The sequence below is a fragment of the Aulostomus chinensis genome, chromosome 9 (assembly GCF_037954235.1).
Source record: "Aulostomus chinensis isolate RoL2024-O1b breed Wild chromosome 9, RoL_Achi_v1.0, whole genome shotgun sequence".
In the NCBI taxonomy this organism is placed as follows: Eukaryota; Metazoa; Chordata; class Actinopteri; order Syngnathiformes; family Aulostomidae; genus Aulostomus; species Aulostomus chinensis.
The window spans coordinates 20,728,741-20,743,960 of record NC_141328.1 but is presented as its reverse complement, the minus strand read 5'-3'; the positions used below and the strand labels follow the sequence as shown (position 1 = coordinate 20,743,960).

At 40.5% G+C, this 15,220-nt stretch overlaps 1 protein-coding gene across 1 annotated transcript; it reads right to left on the bottom strand.

The window, feature by feature from the left end:
• Nucleotides 1-3,843: 3,843 nt before the first annotated feature.
• LOC147256231 (succinate dehydrogenase [ubiquinone] iron-sulfur subunit, mitochondrial) lies at nt 3,844-7,081 on the bottom strand. Its single transcript, XM_086212736.1, has 8 exons — nt 6,936-7,081; nt 5,956-6,089; nt 5,786-5,871; nt 5,562-5,698; nt 5,294-5,410; nt 5,092-5,193; nt 4,529-4,651; nt 3,844-4,450 (listed from the first exon to the last, which is right to left on the bottom strand). The coding sequence occupies exons 1-8, from the start codon at nt 6,996-6,998 to the stop codon at nt 4,367-4,369; spliced, it is 846 nt and encodes a 281-aa protein (XP_086068862.1). The 5' UTR covers nt 6,999-7,081; the 3' UTR covers nt 3,844-4,366.
• Between the last annotated feature and the right edge of the window lie 8,139 nt (nt 7,082-15,220).

The following is a 15,220-nucleotide window of genomic DNA, read 5'->3' as shown; positions in this document are numbered from 1 at the left end:
CATGTATGTGTGTGTTTGTGTGTGTGTGTGTGTGTGTGTGTGTGTGTGTGTGTGTGTGTGTGTGTGTGTGTGTGTGTGTGTCAGAAGACAGACTGATTGATTGATCATTAGTAAATCAGCTTAGGATCAATAAAGCTTCAGTCTGCAACTCTGCAGGCAGTTGACTAGTTTAAAGGAGCAGTCTGCTGTTTCAGCTGCTCACTCACAGATGAAACTTCTGCGTTACATCATCACTATAAGCTGGTTCTCTTCTCTTCACATGAATGTCTCGAAGGGTGCATTTCCACTGGCTCACTTCGGCTTGGGTCAAGTCGGGTCAGTTTGGCCCCATTTCCACTGGCCCCAACAAGGTACGAACCGTTACCATTTTGGTCCCTGCTCTGCTGGGGTTCCAAGCAAGCCAAGCAGGGAATAAAATGTGACATAGACACATAGCTGGGCGCTGATTGGGTAACTTACCTGCTTATGTCGTCTACTTGTTATCATCTTGACCTCAGCAGAATACTGGTCAATTGCTTGGTGTAGTCTTTTATACTTTTCTTGGGTGTTCTGTTTCGCTGCTTGAAGCCTTGCCTGTCTGTCGTCCCTCACTTTCAGTTTCAGCAAAAACCACTGACTGAGCAACAGGCATAACGCTGCCTCTGTCGTCCATTGTTGTTGAGTCGCACACAAATAAAGCTGGGGAACTCTCGGCCAGTGAGTCAACCCATGCTGATGCGGTACCCAGTGCTAGTGGAAACCTACCCATACCAAGCCTTCCCGACCCGACCCCACCTGACCCGAGCCAAAGTGAGCCAGTGGAAACTCATCTAAAGGAGGCTTTCACACCTAAGGTTTGTTGCTCCTCTGTGAATCAGATGATGAACTCATCAATTTAGAGTGTTTCCCTCTTGTTGTGGTTTGTTTGCACAAGCGGAGAAATTCAAGTGAACCGAAATGCAAAAAGCGTTAGGTGGCGGTAAAGGTTGCTTTACCAGCTGTTTTTAAACCCCAAAAAAGAACCAAATCCTGGGAACATTCACCGTGTTTATTGGTCAGAATTGTCTAGGCTGGGAGAAAGACAGTAAATATGAGAAATTCCTGCGTTTCCCTTGTGCAGATTTCTACTACTTTGTTTATATATTGTTACACATTTCTTCCATGCAAATGGTTGGAGTTTTAATTCTCCGGCATGTCTGATAACGCAAAATCCACCTGCTTACAGGTGCCATTTGGACTTCAACTTGCGGAGTACAAAGTTAGCTGGGAAGGGCTGAGGGCAGACCACAGTCTCACCACAAACGAACTACACCGGACTTGTTTGGAACTTTTCAATGAGGTATCTGGGTTCTTTTTTGTTCGTCTTTTGGTGCGTACCAGAGTGTGAGTGCTGTGTTCACACCTGCCCAAATAACCCAACCAACCAACCAGTTAAACAGAGTAGGTGTGAAAGCACCCTAACGTGAACATCACTGGGTTTAAGTGGAAATCAGTTCATCGGCTGATTTCAGATTATTACTTTATTTGATTTGAATTCAAAGCTTTTGTCAGCTGCATTTGAACAAAACCTCCTGAGCTACAAACCAAGATAATTATTTTCAACAAATTCCAATGTGCAACGGCGGTTTCCTCTCTCGGTTCGTCATTGTTGTGTTGTTTTGCTGATGTTCTTGTTCTCTAAGTCTTCAAAGTCTTCCAAGTCTCCCAGATTGGCAGGTTTTTTTTGTTTTGTTTTTTAATTTGTTGGTTATCAGGACAACCAGTGTCACAGCTGTGAGTGTGCTCACTTTGTCCGCGGTTAGCTGTTAGCTAAGCATTATTTTTGATCTGCCTTTGAGAAGACAGTGGATTAAAGTCGCATGTGAGGTCAAAGAGAGAAGTATTAGAGAGCGTCGCTGCTCAACACCTCCTGAGCATTCAAAATACTCCCAGACAGACGAAGGCAATGAATGCGGCTCAATGTCTGGTGGAGGGGAGAGAGGAGTGCCTCAGGATGCCTGTAAGGGGCTTTTTCGACCAGCTGATGAGTTTTTGAAGTGGAAGAGAAAGAAGTCTGTTGGCTATATTTATTCATATATACATATATTTCTTTGAAGTTACATTCATGCACTGAAAAAAATAGTTATTACTGTGATAGATACATTATTCATTCAGTCATGTGAGGGTTGAATAGAATGCGAACTCTTATACAGAATGTCAGAGGAAAGATATCGCAGTATTGTAGTGTGTTGACTATGTAAGCTTCAACACTTCATATCTTTATCATATCTTTATCATTACATCAGAGGTTTGAGCTCTGACAGAGTTTTCATATTTGTAAAACAAAATGTTATTTGAACTGAAGTGGAAATTGAAAAATGACATGTTTAGATCTTAAGAAAAATATACTATGAATAACAAGTTGAATTGAACAGGATACACAGTAAAGCTATAATTATATCTTATGCAGAAGTTTTAGTGTGTGCACTGTGGGTTGGTTTGAGGGAAGAAAATCCAGGGCTGGAAATGTGTCCCCCACTCTGTCCTTGGTTGGACGATTATGGAAAATACTAGCTGCCTCAACAAAAAGTAAACACAGGACCAGCTCCTTATATCCTCCCTTTTTTTCATAATTTTAACAATTCTTTCACAATTACAAAACCAAATAGAAGCAGAAAAAAAACTTCACAACTGCAACTTCATCGAAACCTCTTTGATTTTCGTGCTTATAGAAAAGGCGACTCAGCATAAACCAGAGATAGAGGCAGCAGCGACATTGAGGTTTTCCATCTTTCTAATCTGGTTGTGTGTGACAAAACCAGACCCAATGACCCATAAAACCACAGCTCTCTAAAAAAAAAAACCAAAAACATAACTACCCCAAAAAATAGTTCCAACACTCAAAATATGCACTTGCCAAACTATTTACACCGCTTTCAAAATCCACCAGCATTGCCAAATATGTTGCAATAGTTAAAAATAACAAAAATGTGTTGTGCTAGCATTAAAGGCAGTTTTTCCAATGTAATTCTTCCTCCCAGGTCCAAAAGTTACCTTCTGTAATTAGAGTTTAGAACCGTAATTTAAATTTAGGTCTAGTAAAGTTGTAGACTAATTTACCTGAGCTAAAAGTCACCTGTTGCTTTGTCTTTCTCCTTTTCCACTTACAACATGAACATACTGTTTTTACCTTAAATGCCTTTACTGTAGTCGATTAATAAATTATGTTTGTGAGAAGGAGAAGCCTGAATTACTAGCACAGGCCCTCAGTTTCCAGTGCTGTAAATTAAAAGGCCAAAAGATCCACACCTGTACTGAAAGAATCTGGGGTTAAAGCACATAACTAACATTTAGTGTTTATTCCCTTTAATGTAATTCAGATGCTGAAGAGGATCCAAGATGGTGAGGCCTGCCTGGAGTGACCGAACAGCTGAGACCCAGACATCCGCTTCCACACAAATCTGGGACTCTCATTTCATATTCTTAGTCAAGTAAAACTTCTGGTTTTGATATATCAGTCAAATAGAACTTTTCAGTCCTTGTCAGAAATTAAGGATCAAGATGTTATTAAACTTCAATGTTGAATGTTTTCACACAAAAACATGAAGAATTTTGGATTTTCTCCAAAACGGTCCATAAAAATGCTTGATCGTCTGTTGCCAGCTGTCTAAATACTTGAGAACAGATTTATATATCAGTCTTAGCCAGAAATTATAGACCAAAGTATTTTCACAGGACCTAAAATAGTAGTTGTGTCTTTTCAGACACTAACATGGGATTTTAATGGTGGAAATTCCTCAAAATGTCTGATTTTGTGTGTGTGCGTGTGTGTGCCAGCAGTGTATCTAGTTAGGCACAAATAAAAGACTCTAATAAAGAGCAAGGTCATTTTATACATGTTTTATTGGGATACTGTCTAGTTAAAGAAAAAGTAATATACTTTACACCTTTTGTGAATACATCGATCCCACTTGCAAGTTTCTTGTTTTGAGAACCAGAGGTAGTGTTTGTTACATCCCCCTCTAACAACATGATGGTAAATGGATGGACTCAATTTTATAGAGCACTTTTCTACCATGGCGGCGCTCAAAGCGCTTTACGGTCTCATCTCATTCACCCATTCACACACACACTCACACACTGATGGTGGAGGCTGCCATGCAAGGTGCCAACCTACTCATCAGGAGCAATTATGGGTTCAGTATCTTGCTCAAGGACCCTTCGACATGGTCACTGGAGTTGAGGATCGAACCAGCGACCCTTTGGTTGCTAGACGGCCACTCTTCCCCTGAGCCATGCCGCCCACCATGACCTTAACACATTTTTAATGCACATATATTCAATATTTACAGCCCAAATACAATATTATTAGTATTAAACTTCTTTTATTTATTTGGGTTTTTTTTTTTTACAAAGTTGACGTAGCTTTCTTCTCTTTGTAGGTCGCCATCATTTTCTTGATCTCAGCAATGGCCTTTCCTGGGTTGAGTCCCTGTGGAGAGTTTAAGACACAGTGAGACACTATTAACTCCACAAGAGGCTGAGCGCGTAGAGGTTGTTGTTAAAGTACCTTGGGACAGGTCTTAGTGCAGTTCATGATGGTGTGGCAGCGGTAGAGCGAGAAGGGATCTTGAAGTTTAGACAGACGCTCCTCTGTGAATTCATCGCGGGAGTCGATCATCCACCGATACGCCTGGAGCATAATCAGCACAGCCGTTATAAAAACGCATTAGTTACTTGAGTCTTTGGAGATCAAAGTTCAGAGCAAAGTTTATCTAACGCTTTAAAAATTCATCTTCCTCAGCTGCGCTTTACATTCACACCGAATAAAATCAAAATATGCTAACAGCATGTTTATACAATCTAATAGCTGAGGTTAGCCAAAAGTAAACACTGAGCTTGAAGCACTGGTGAGCTTAGAGCAGCTGACAACTGAGGAGATGATAATGTGATCTAATATTAACCGTGCGGCGCCGCTGTCAGGCTGCATCTTCCACCCAAATGGTTGTTAGAACCGACCAAACTGCTCTGACATGTGTCATCCATCCAAGTTTCTGGAGTATGCTGTATTTAGCATCAACAGTTCACACACATATCATCGCACTGGGATGTTCCAGAACTATGTTTACCCACTTGCATGAGGACAGCAGGTCCAAGGTACTTGTCTCCATTCCACCAGTAGCTGGGACAACTGGTGCTGCAGCAGGCACAGAGGATGCACTCATACAGGCCATCCTGTTGGGTGACAGACATTGAGTTAGGCCGTCTCTGGGCTCTGCTGTGACTGTGCGAGCCGTCCCAAAAATACAGCAAAGAGACAAGTCGATTTCCTCACCAGCTTTTGTCTGTCCTCCACTGACTGGTAATACTGCTCTTTCCCTTCTTGAGCTTCATCCTTCTTCTTCAGGTAGGGTTCGATGGATTTATATTGTGCATAGAAATTGCTCATGTCCTGGTGGAAATATTGTATAATACAATAAATGTACCTCGTTTGAAACGTATTAATCTGCAAACCTCAAAGCCCTTGGACAATAAAGTTCTGCTCTATTCTATTCAATCCTATTCTCAAATCTGTGGAGATGAGAGGAGTCTGCAATACTTACAGGTACCAGATCTTTAACCACGTACATGTGTGGGAGCGGGTAAATTTTGGTGGCCTTGCTCGTGTTGCTGTCTATTTTGTTCAGGCACGCCAGCGTGTTGCCTCCGTTGATGTTCATAGCACATGAGCCGCAGATACCTGGAGGAGCACACACCCAATCAAATCAGTCACTAAGGTTTTTTTTCTTGGATTTTTTTTAGAATCTCAAGGCACAAAGGTTCTCACCCTCACGGCAGGAGCGTCTGAATGTGAGTGTGGGGTCCATTTCGTTCTTGATCTTAATGAGAGCATCCAGAACCATCGGACCACAGCTTCAAATGGAGGAACACAGACTTTAATATTGATAAATTCCATAGGAAGAGTAAGATACTGTTGTGTATGTTGTCACATCTTACTTGTTGAGATCAACTTCATATGTCTGCATGCGGGGTTTGTCTCCAGCTGTGTCGGGGTCCCAACGGTAAATCTGGAACTTCTTGATTCTGGGTTCAGAAGCTGGAGCGGCTGCAGTCTGAGCATGGCGCACCATCTGCATCACAAAACACCAAATAGGAGCGGGAGTTGTTATTTGTCACAATGAAAATGGAGATCCTAGAGGTATTAGATACATTTTTTTTCACCAATAAGTAGTATGTAGCAGTACTAGATACTATCCATTGGTTAAAAAAGGCAAGAAAACATTCATAAATAAAATCATTTACCTGGAAAATACATTGAGGAAATACAAGTAAAATCCCTTAAAATACAACATCAATATTACAAGGTTTAATATCATAATTTAAAATTAAAATAGCAATCATTGTATTTATGTTATAAAATCGTTACACACTATAGCCGCTACTCTATTTACATAGAAAGGTATAAAGTCTCCCCCTAGTGACTGTTTGTGTGAACTACCATACTTGTGTTACATCACTTGCAGTCTTCGGTTACCTAACTGACTTCCCTAGGACAATGAAAGGTGGACTTGAGACCGATAACATGTAACGTGTCTGGTATTAATAAATAAAATGCACACATATCTTATATCACAACTGACAAAAAACCTCCAGAAAGTGTTTATTTTGAAAAGAAGGGAGTTGAAACACAAGCATTTACGGGTGCATTGATACATAAACAAAAGCAGGCTGCGGTGCTTCTTGTTAATGGGTATTTATTTCTTTTCCAGTAAAACTATTATTCTGCGATATTCTGTCACATTGGTACCTTCGGAGAATGCGTTCTAACATGTCATTTAAAAGCGTGGCATGCTAGCTAGCATAACCTACAAGTATGTATTAAAAAAAACTCCCACGTATAATTTACAGTAGAGTTAACATAGTCTGTGTAAGTCTGAACAGTTAGTACCAGCTGAGTGAAAGTGTTTACTACTTACCACCATCATGCCACAGTTCCTGACAGCCGAAACATTCCTCAGAGTAAGACAAGCCGCCGACATCTTCCCGGATGGACAAGTTAAGAATCAGTAGCCTCACTGGGTCCAGGCTATCCGGCTGGATCAGTTTAAAAGGCGAGCAATGAGCCCCGCCCTTTCAGGGTGTGCGTCACAGGTGTTGCCTTTATGTGCTGCCGGTGAAGTCACTGTCCCGTATGCTGGAAAAAATAAAAGAAAACATAGATATTGGGTGATACAGCAGGTGACTGGTGAGAGTAAATCAGGCTTAAATGTAATATCAGTCTCATTAGATATACATATATTTTTCCATCTAGTTGTGACCAAATGAAAAACAACAACCATGATAGAGTGTAAATGTCCGACAGCACCTGAAGATATCAGAGCCTCTTTTGCAACACCATAGCTCAGGGTCAGTTATATACTGTGTAACAATGACTGAAAACTTACAGTGCTGAAGGGATGTACAATTATCTTAATTTTTATGATGCTAAGTTTAGTCAAAATTATGTCATAACTGCCCCTAAATCTGATGGGATGTTTGTGACTAAATTCGCTTTTAATTTTCCCATCAAATTCTTCTTTGTCACAGTTAAGTTTCAGTTTGACATCTTTATGATTCAGATTTTGGATATTTGCACATATTTTACATGGTATGTCGTAAAGCCATGCAGTAATTATTACTGCTTTTGGTTCAGTTATTGTTCAGTTCAGTTTAGCTAGTCTCAGCATTAATTTTATACTTTTATGACCATATAAATAATGATTGAACTTTACTCCTGACAATTCTGTCAATGTGCAGCATTAATAAAGACCATTACAGTAGAAATAAGCAGGCAGCCAGCAGCCGGTGTGGTAATTTCCCTCGTTCATGTCTGTGTAATTCTGGTGAAACAGACATAGACACAGCTCATGTAAACTCGGTCTTGTTCTTCTATAACCATAAATACAGGCTATGAATGGAACATTTTGTTTTCATTTATGTACTTTCCAGATACTCTTTTAACTTTAAGTATCTATGAGTTTTCTTGATCCTTGGATCACTCCAACATTTGAAACATTTGTCAAATGTTAGACGGTGAGATAATACTGATATTTATAATACTGGAGAAATTTGATGCTGTGTTACAGTTTCCCCCAAGATCAATAGAATGGGATCGTCACCAAAATAATTGATTTTTTTTAATACAAAAGCAGCTGTATTATTATCTGTCGATCTCACTTATTAACAAGTAAGATAAAAGAGAAAGAGGCTGTTTGTTCCCAACTAGATGTCAGGGCTTGTGTTTGTTTCTTTTTGATGAATGCTGTTTTTCTGTTTGTCTTTTTTGCACTATTACCACGAGACACATTAAGAAATTTGGGAGCATCAGCAACTCTTTTTTTGTCAGATATTGTTACTATATTTTTTATTGTCTTTAGTAAAATGTGAATATGAAGTGATTGAGGATGATAAAACAATCCGTCCATTTGTCTCCAGAAAGTTTCAAGCAGTATTTTAAGTTATGAACGCTCTACAGTCGTTGATTGTTTTCTGTATCACCTCTAGGGGGCACCATATCAACATAAACTTGCAAGGCTGAGGTACGATTATCAACTCGGGCAACAGGTCATCCTTAAAAAATGGACACATGGTTCAGCTGTGCCTGATTGAGATGTTGATCATATGATTTGACCACAGGGGAGGAGAACCGTCACAGAACAAAAAGAACAACGATAAAGTGACCAGCTATGAAATAAAGGAAGATATGTATTACATATGACTTCACCATGTAATGATGTCATGTAAAAGCTTTTTTATTATCCCACTCAAAGGTGTCATAGGGCTGCGCCAGAATGGCCGTAATACATCTGCAGGGGTCGATGAGACCGCTGATCAGCACCACTGACTCACAGATCACATGACCTGCTGTGAGATTTGTGACTCTCTAAAGTCTCCCTGAAATAGCCCCCCCCCTCACAAAATGTGCACATTTATTGGTATGATGATAATTCAGTCTTTATTAGACATTTATACAGTCACAACAGCTCAGGTGGTGTCTCATATATATATATATATATATATATATATATATATATATATATATATATATATATATATATATGTGTGTGTGTGTGTGTATACACACGTGTGTGTGTGTGTATTTATGTATATACATACATGTATATTCACTGAGAGTGAACTTCTGACAGCTATAGGTAGAAATACAGAATTGAACTCTTTGCAAACAGTCACCTGAACAGCCGTCTGCATGGCCATTGCTTACTGGCAGTTCTGTTACCCCCAAGTGACCATAAAGCATAACTGAACACTGATTTTATTATTCATGTATTTTATCTTCCCTGACCTTGCACGCCCTTTTTCTGCTGCAAAAAGAGAATCAAACAACGGCAAAAGGATAACGAGGCAGTAAAGAAAGGGCTAAATTAAGGAAGTCAAGGAAAATTATGAATAATGTAGCAGATTTATTTTTGCATATATTTTAATACATTTAATCACAACTTCAAGTGTCATTAGGAGAAAAAATTTGACTATTTTTTGTAATGTCGGGCACAGCACCCACTGGAAACTGTGACAGAGCAGTTCCTCACGATCTTTGAATGACTGCACTCTCGTTCAGTAAGTCTTGCTAATGTAGTTATTACCGTCTCTTCTACTTCAGGTTCTGGTGAACATGAAATAGAGCTGAGATACCAGAAGAACCTGAGGCAGAGACACACGCCCAGGTGGAACGAGAGACAGAACACCGGGTTTGATCAAGGAACGGATCAGCCCGAAAGCTGCTGAGCACTGACAAACTGTCCTTGAATCTATAAGGTGAGAACAAAATGACTTTCCATAATCCTCAGAGTAACTGACATGTTATCATCTAGTATCTCTCGCAGCTGCCGTTAGCTGTTAAATATAAATCCCACAGAGCAGCCGACCGACTGTGACTGTCAAAGTGGAGACAGTCAGTGTGATAATTGTGTTTTGTTCCTTGCAGAATAGCAGGGACGGTGTTTGGGAAGGAGTCAGGGCCTTCGCTGTTGTTTGGGACGAACTCACAGCCATGGTAAAATCCATGTCAGGCCAGTCACAGGAGGACTAGAGGACAATGGGAAGCTGTGATTCTGATATTTGATGCTCATGTTTGAAAATGAGCCACTAAATTCACAAGGTGCGGATAGCTCTGTTTGGGTTTTTTCAATTTTTTTGCTCGGAAGTATTGACAAGAACCTGAATTTAGAGTAATTCAACGGTGTATCCTTCTGGATATTACACCAAGATAATAAGATATCAATTAATAAATTAATATTCTATATTCCGTGTTTTTCACTTTATAACGAATATACATTTAATTATTGGGGGGTTACACCACAAAATATTTTTCATCAAAGTAAAATCTATAGTAGGAGTATGCTGCTTGCAAGTGAATCTCTTTGATAAGGGATTTATTCCAATTCACTATATTCAGCAAATACACTGTTAAACCAAATCATGTACGAAACACGATGCACCAATTAGCTCGTCATTAGCCTAGCAAGTGTGCAAGCAGAGTAGCCTGTGAGCTAATGTTAGCTGATAAGCTCTGGAAAGCATCAGCTAACATTTTTTGATTTAGACACTTCCAGCCTGCCTCTTAATCTGCACCACCAACTTCCACTTCTTTCTTCTGCTGTTACTAGGGAAGAGTAGGACACAACACCACTGCTCCACCGATAACATCATTATTTATTTTGTAGGGGTACTTAGCTGCAGGTTTGGAGTGTTTTAGCACTCCTAAAAAGAGTTTAAATTTGCCACTGACCCAGACCTCAGACATAAATTCCTGCTGTCAGTTTTTTAAATGATATGATGATGAGTAAAACACTACAGTATGCAGCTTCCTCCCTGACTGTGACCTGCTCAACATCTGTTAACCCAATTTTTCTAGTCAGCCACATGTGTGAGGTGCTTTGGAGGGTGCGATGCTCAGTGAGTCATTTACATGGGTTTTGTAAAATTAATAACTGCAGCATTCAACATTTATATCGCCTCTGTAGGGCTTGAACTGCTGAATGCAGCCAAGCTCAGGAGGGTCATGGGCAGCACCAGTCGTGACACCAAGACCAACAGGGACCTGGGCAGAATCGCCCTGGTGGATGGACCTTCTGGGATGTGGGCAAAAATGCCTCTCACTGTAGAACAGTTGAATCAGTCATCCGCATAGGATCCAGGATCCTGTTGCAATTATTTTATTTAGAGTAATAATTCACAATGTTTAATGAAATAGTTGGTTTTCGACTCTTTTAAAAAAAAAATCTGGTTGAAATCAGTTACCCCCAAAATAATATAAATACATTTTTTGCATGGATCTATACGTGTGATAGGTCTAGTCCACAAAAACACATTCTCTGCTGTCATGATGCATTAGTTAGCTCAGATATATAAAATTTGCTCGGTTGTTAGCATGAACAGTAATATTTGAACATTATTAATGAATCATTTCACCAAAAAAACCTTGTTTTTTCATATGAAAAAGTTTTGAAAATAATTTGTAATTCACCTCCCATAGAGGACGGTAAGACGTTTCTTCAGTAGACGTATGCCCACTCCGAATGCCCTCTAGTTTCAAATGTTTCTAAAAACGCTCTGAACCAGAAAAAACAGTGATCATAGTCAGTGTACCAAGTGTAGTGTATTCAGCGTATTTCATTTAGTCACTTGTCACAGGCATCATATCTCATTTCGAACCCTAGTTGCTTTGATACTGTAATTTTCTGCCGCACGGCTAAATATCTCATTAATTGTTCTAAATTTGATATTTCTTTTCTCTCACAGCTGTTTCATTCTCCCTTCAGGAACTCTCTCTCCATTCAGGGATGGATCATGTCATCATTGCAGGTGTTGACATGGCACCCATGGGTTGTGATGGAGTCACGGCCGTGAACAGTGAGGTAAGCAACAGCAGACCAGGGCGGGGCACGGTAATGTGCTCAATCATATATCTTAAGTAAAATGTTGACCCTGAAAAGTGAAATAGGATAGATGTTACACACGCTGCATCTCTGCCGCTATTATCACACTTAACGCCTGAAACAAAAAGGCAGTGCTTAAGCTCATTCTCTTTGATGTTCTCTGATCTTTTGCTGCATCGTTGTGTTTGTCGATGAAGCTGATGCGTTCCTGTGTTAGTGAGCCACAGTGAGTTCAGCTGCAGTGCCATGAGCACGGTCTTATAATTAGATATTCCCGAGTCATGATTTTAGCATCACAGGAGAGAATCGGAGAAGATGTGCGCACAGAGCTTCCCTCCAGCAGAGCAACAAGTTGTTATCTTACAGTTTGTACCATGTATGATTAGGCTTTCAAAGGTCACTGACATCTTCGTGATTCAAAAGATCCCTGGTCTGATGTGAGTAATAGCCTTTACTCCTCTCAGGTCCATGCATGTGCTGGCTCGTAGCCAACCAGAATATCCCAACAGGGGCATTAATGACCACACTGACAAGCCTAGCAGTAAATTTTGCTTTAGTGGGAATGGAGAAGATTGGTACACATTATCTTGAACAATGTGTTCTGAGTCCAGCCACTACAGGGAGACAATGAGTAAACTATGTATTATTGCTGCTATCCTGCAGAGGTTATTTACCACCTCAGAGAGAAGCATTGATCCCTTGAGGTCGCCTTGCTAGCTCAAGTTGCATAATGGTATGTATAATGTGTTCAGTTATGAAACAAAACGGTTGTCTGTGTCTTATTTATGGCTTTCATGAAATGGTGTTGAAGTCCTTACGGAGTGGTGGTCAGTATTTCAGCTGAGTGTATCAGTATCAATCAGGCACAATCAATAAATTATGCCAGCAATGATAGGAACAAGGTACGGCTCCAGGCTCACTTCCAAAACTCTCATTAACTCAAGTCTTGGTCAGTAGTGGCCTGACAGGTCACTATAAACAAAGCTGAACCGTCATGTTATTTGTCTTTCGTTAAAGCTGCGGCGTGCTCTTCTGAAAAATGAGTTGAGATGTCCAGTCGATGGTGCCATCGTGCAGCATGCACAGAAAATGGATGTGGCTGCTGATGGAAGCAGGTGAGGGAGGTTGGAGAGGTCGGTGTACTTGTCCCTAAGGAGATGATGGCCAGAGTCAAAGCCCAGGAAGATGCTTCTCTTGCAGAAACCAAAGGTACGACCACTACGCCCTGTACTTCAGCTGTTCAAGGTTATGAGCAATGCTGAACAAGTTGAAAGAAATGCACTCAGAGATGGAACTGAGATGATTGGATCTCCAAAATTCAAAGAACAATGCCTGATGAGACAGCTCCTCTTGGTTATTGGTGGAGGACCTTTATGGATCTGATGGAGGATGTTCTAGGTATGATGAAGGATACAGTCACTGTAGTCATGAAAGTAGACAAGGAGAAAGAACCTTTGAAATGACAGTCCGCAGTTGAACCTCACTTTGCTGACGTCTTCCAGTAGACTACAGTCTGGCAATCTGAGTCAGCTGCCGTGTTTGTTGATTCTGTAGAAACTGGAGCCAGTAGGGCTGCTGAGGAGCCACCAATTGATACCTCAAAATTGCCAGAGGACATTGTAGCTTAAGTGACTGAGACCTTGACAAGCAATAGTAGCTGTTGTTGCCAGGGTTGCTGGATCGTCATCCCAGCAGAGTTTGCTGTGGAAACTGAAGCCCAGAGAAGAACCTATGAAGCCTTGAAATAATTGCACACAAGCCATAGCTGCAAAAGTAGCCCAACAGGCTCTGTGGACACCCTGGTTACAGAGACACCCAAGGAACCATTATGTACAGAGTTTGTAGGCCAAGGAAGCTGAGGTCTGTCCAGCAGAGGTTTCCTAGGAGGCAGAAGTCCTTGCAACCAAGGAGGCCTGACACTGTTACTAGAGAAGATGTGAAAACTGCCAGAGACTGAGGCTGCTGCCAAGGAGTCTGAAACAACTGAGTCTGCAGAGGAGGAAGAGACGGTAGTAAGTGGATTCACTGATGAGAGGGACTCAGCATCTGCTCTCGAGAAAGAAGCCAAAGATGACACAGAGAAGGATGTGCCAGAACAGTCGGCCGTCTCTCAGAGGCCTGCAATAAAGAAGATAACACACCTCGAGACAATTCCAATCTTACAAAATGATCACTCGGTACATTAGATGACATGTAATTGTTGTATTTTGTAATCACATCAGCCCCCTCCTTTACTTTTTGAAACATTTGCTTTGAATTTTCTCCGCTCCCACATCGTTTTACTGTCAATGCCAAAATTAAGGTTATATTTTTATTGCAATCTGTCGGTCGGCTCAAGTCTCAGTAAAAGGATGAGAGCTTACATGAACCAGTCAGCTTTTTTCCCCAACATTTCTTTCCTTGCACATTTTAGAAAGTGCACACAAGCAGTCCAAACCTGCTCTCACCAAAAATATGTTCTCTGTCTACGTCTCTGCTGCATCCTTCACAGTAGAGAAAGTCTGGCTAGTGCTTAAACATGGCTAATTTGCATCATGTCTTTTCAATATCTTTAGTTTGGCTTGCCACAAATGTGTATTAACCTTTAAATCTAAGTGGCTTTGTCGCCTGTGCAAAACCCACACAAAAAGCATCACAACGATACCTTTTGTATTCCTTTAATACTGCTTGATTACTTATTTTTTACAATGTATTTATCGATATTTCAGTCTTGATGACCCACTTTTGCTGCTGTAACACTGTAAATTTCCCTGTCTTGGGACTTATGAAGGAGATAGGTCTACTTTACTTTATCTCATTCTGTCTAATAAATGAATAATCATCAGAATCTATGGAAAAATCAATATTTTGAGCAATGAATCATTTTTTGGGTCTGGCTTCTCCGACATGAGGATTTGCTGCCTTAAGCTAGAAAAAAATTACAATGTTAACTTGTGTTCTGTTGGGAAATGTTCTGGAAAAATGACATTTCACAGTTAAAACAACGTCTTTTTAAAAAAAAATCTCTGATTATTGTTGCCCTTGAAGTCAGGATGTTTGGCTTTTCTCATCTCATCAGAATGTTGTTGGCATTGTTTATCACTCCATGAGGGTTGCTAGTGCCTGCTTATGAAATTTCTATTTGAATTATAATAAACTAAAGTGACGCTGTCAGCAGGACCTCCATATATAATCTGCCCGTTGTCGCTGAGTAACCTCTCGCTGTGTGTTCCCAGCGTCGTCCATGATTGGAATGACACAATCAAACATCAGAGGTCACTGTTGTGCTTCAATGGCACTTTTAATAAAACAGACATTTCATCCTCACAACAGCAATGTCTGGACAG

Excerpts from the sequence above, each read along its gene's own strand:
- LOC147256231 (XM_086212736.1), bottom strand. The coding sequence starts at position 6,998 with ATGTCGGCGGCTTGTCTTACTCTGAGGAATGTTTCGGCTGTCAGGAAC. Across the intron at positions 5,411-5,561 it reads TGGTTAAAGATCTGGTACCT|GACATGAGCAATTTCTATGC; the intron begins GTAAGTATTGCA and ends TATTTCCACCAG. Across the intron at positions 5,194-5,293 it reads TGGAGGACAGACAAAAGCTG|GATGGCCTGTATGAGTGCAT; the intron begins GTGAGGAAATCG and ends GTCACCCAACAG.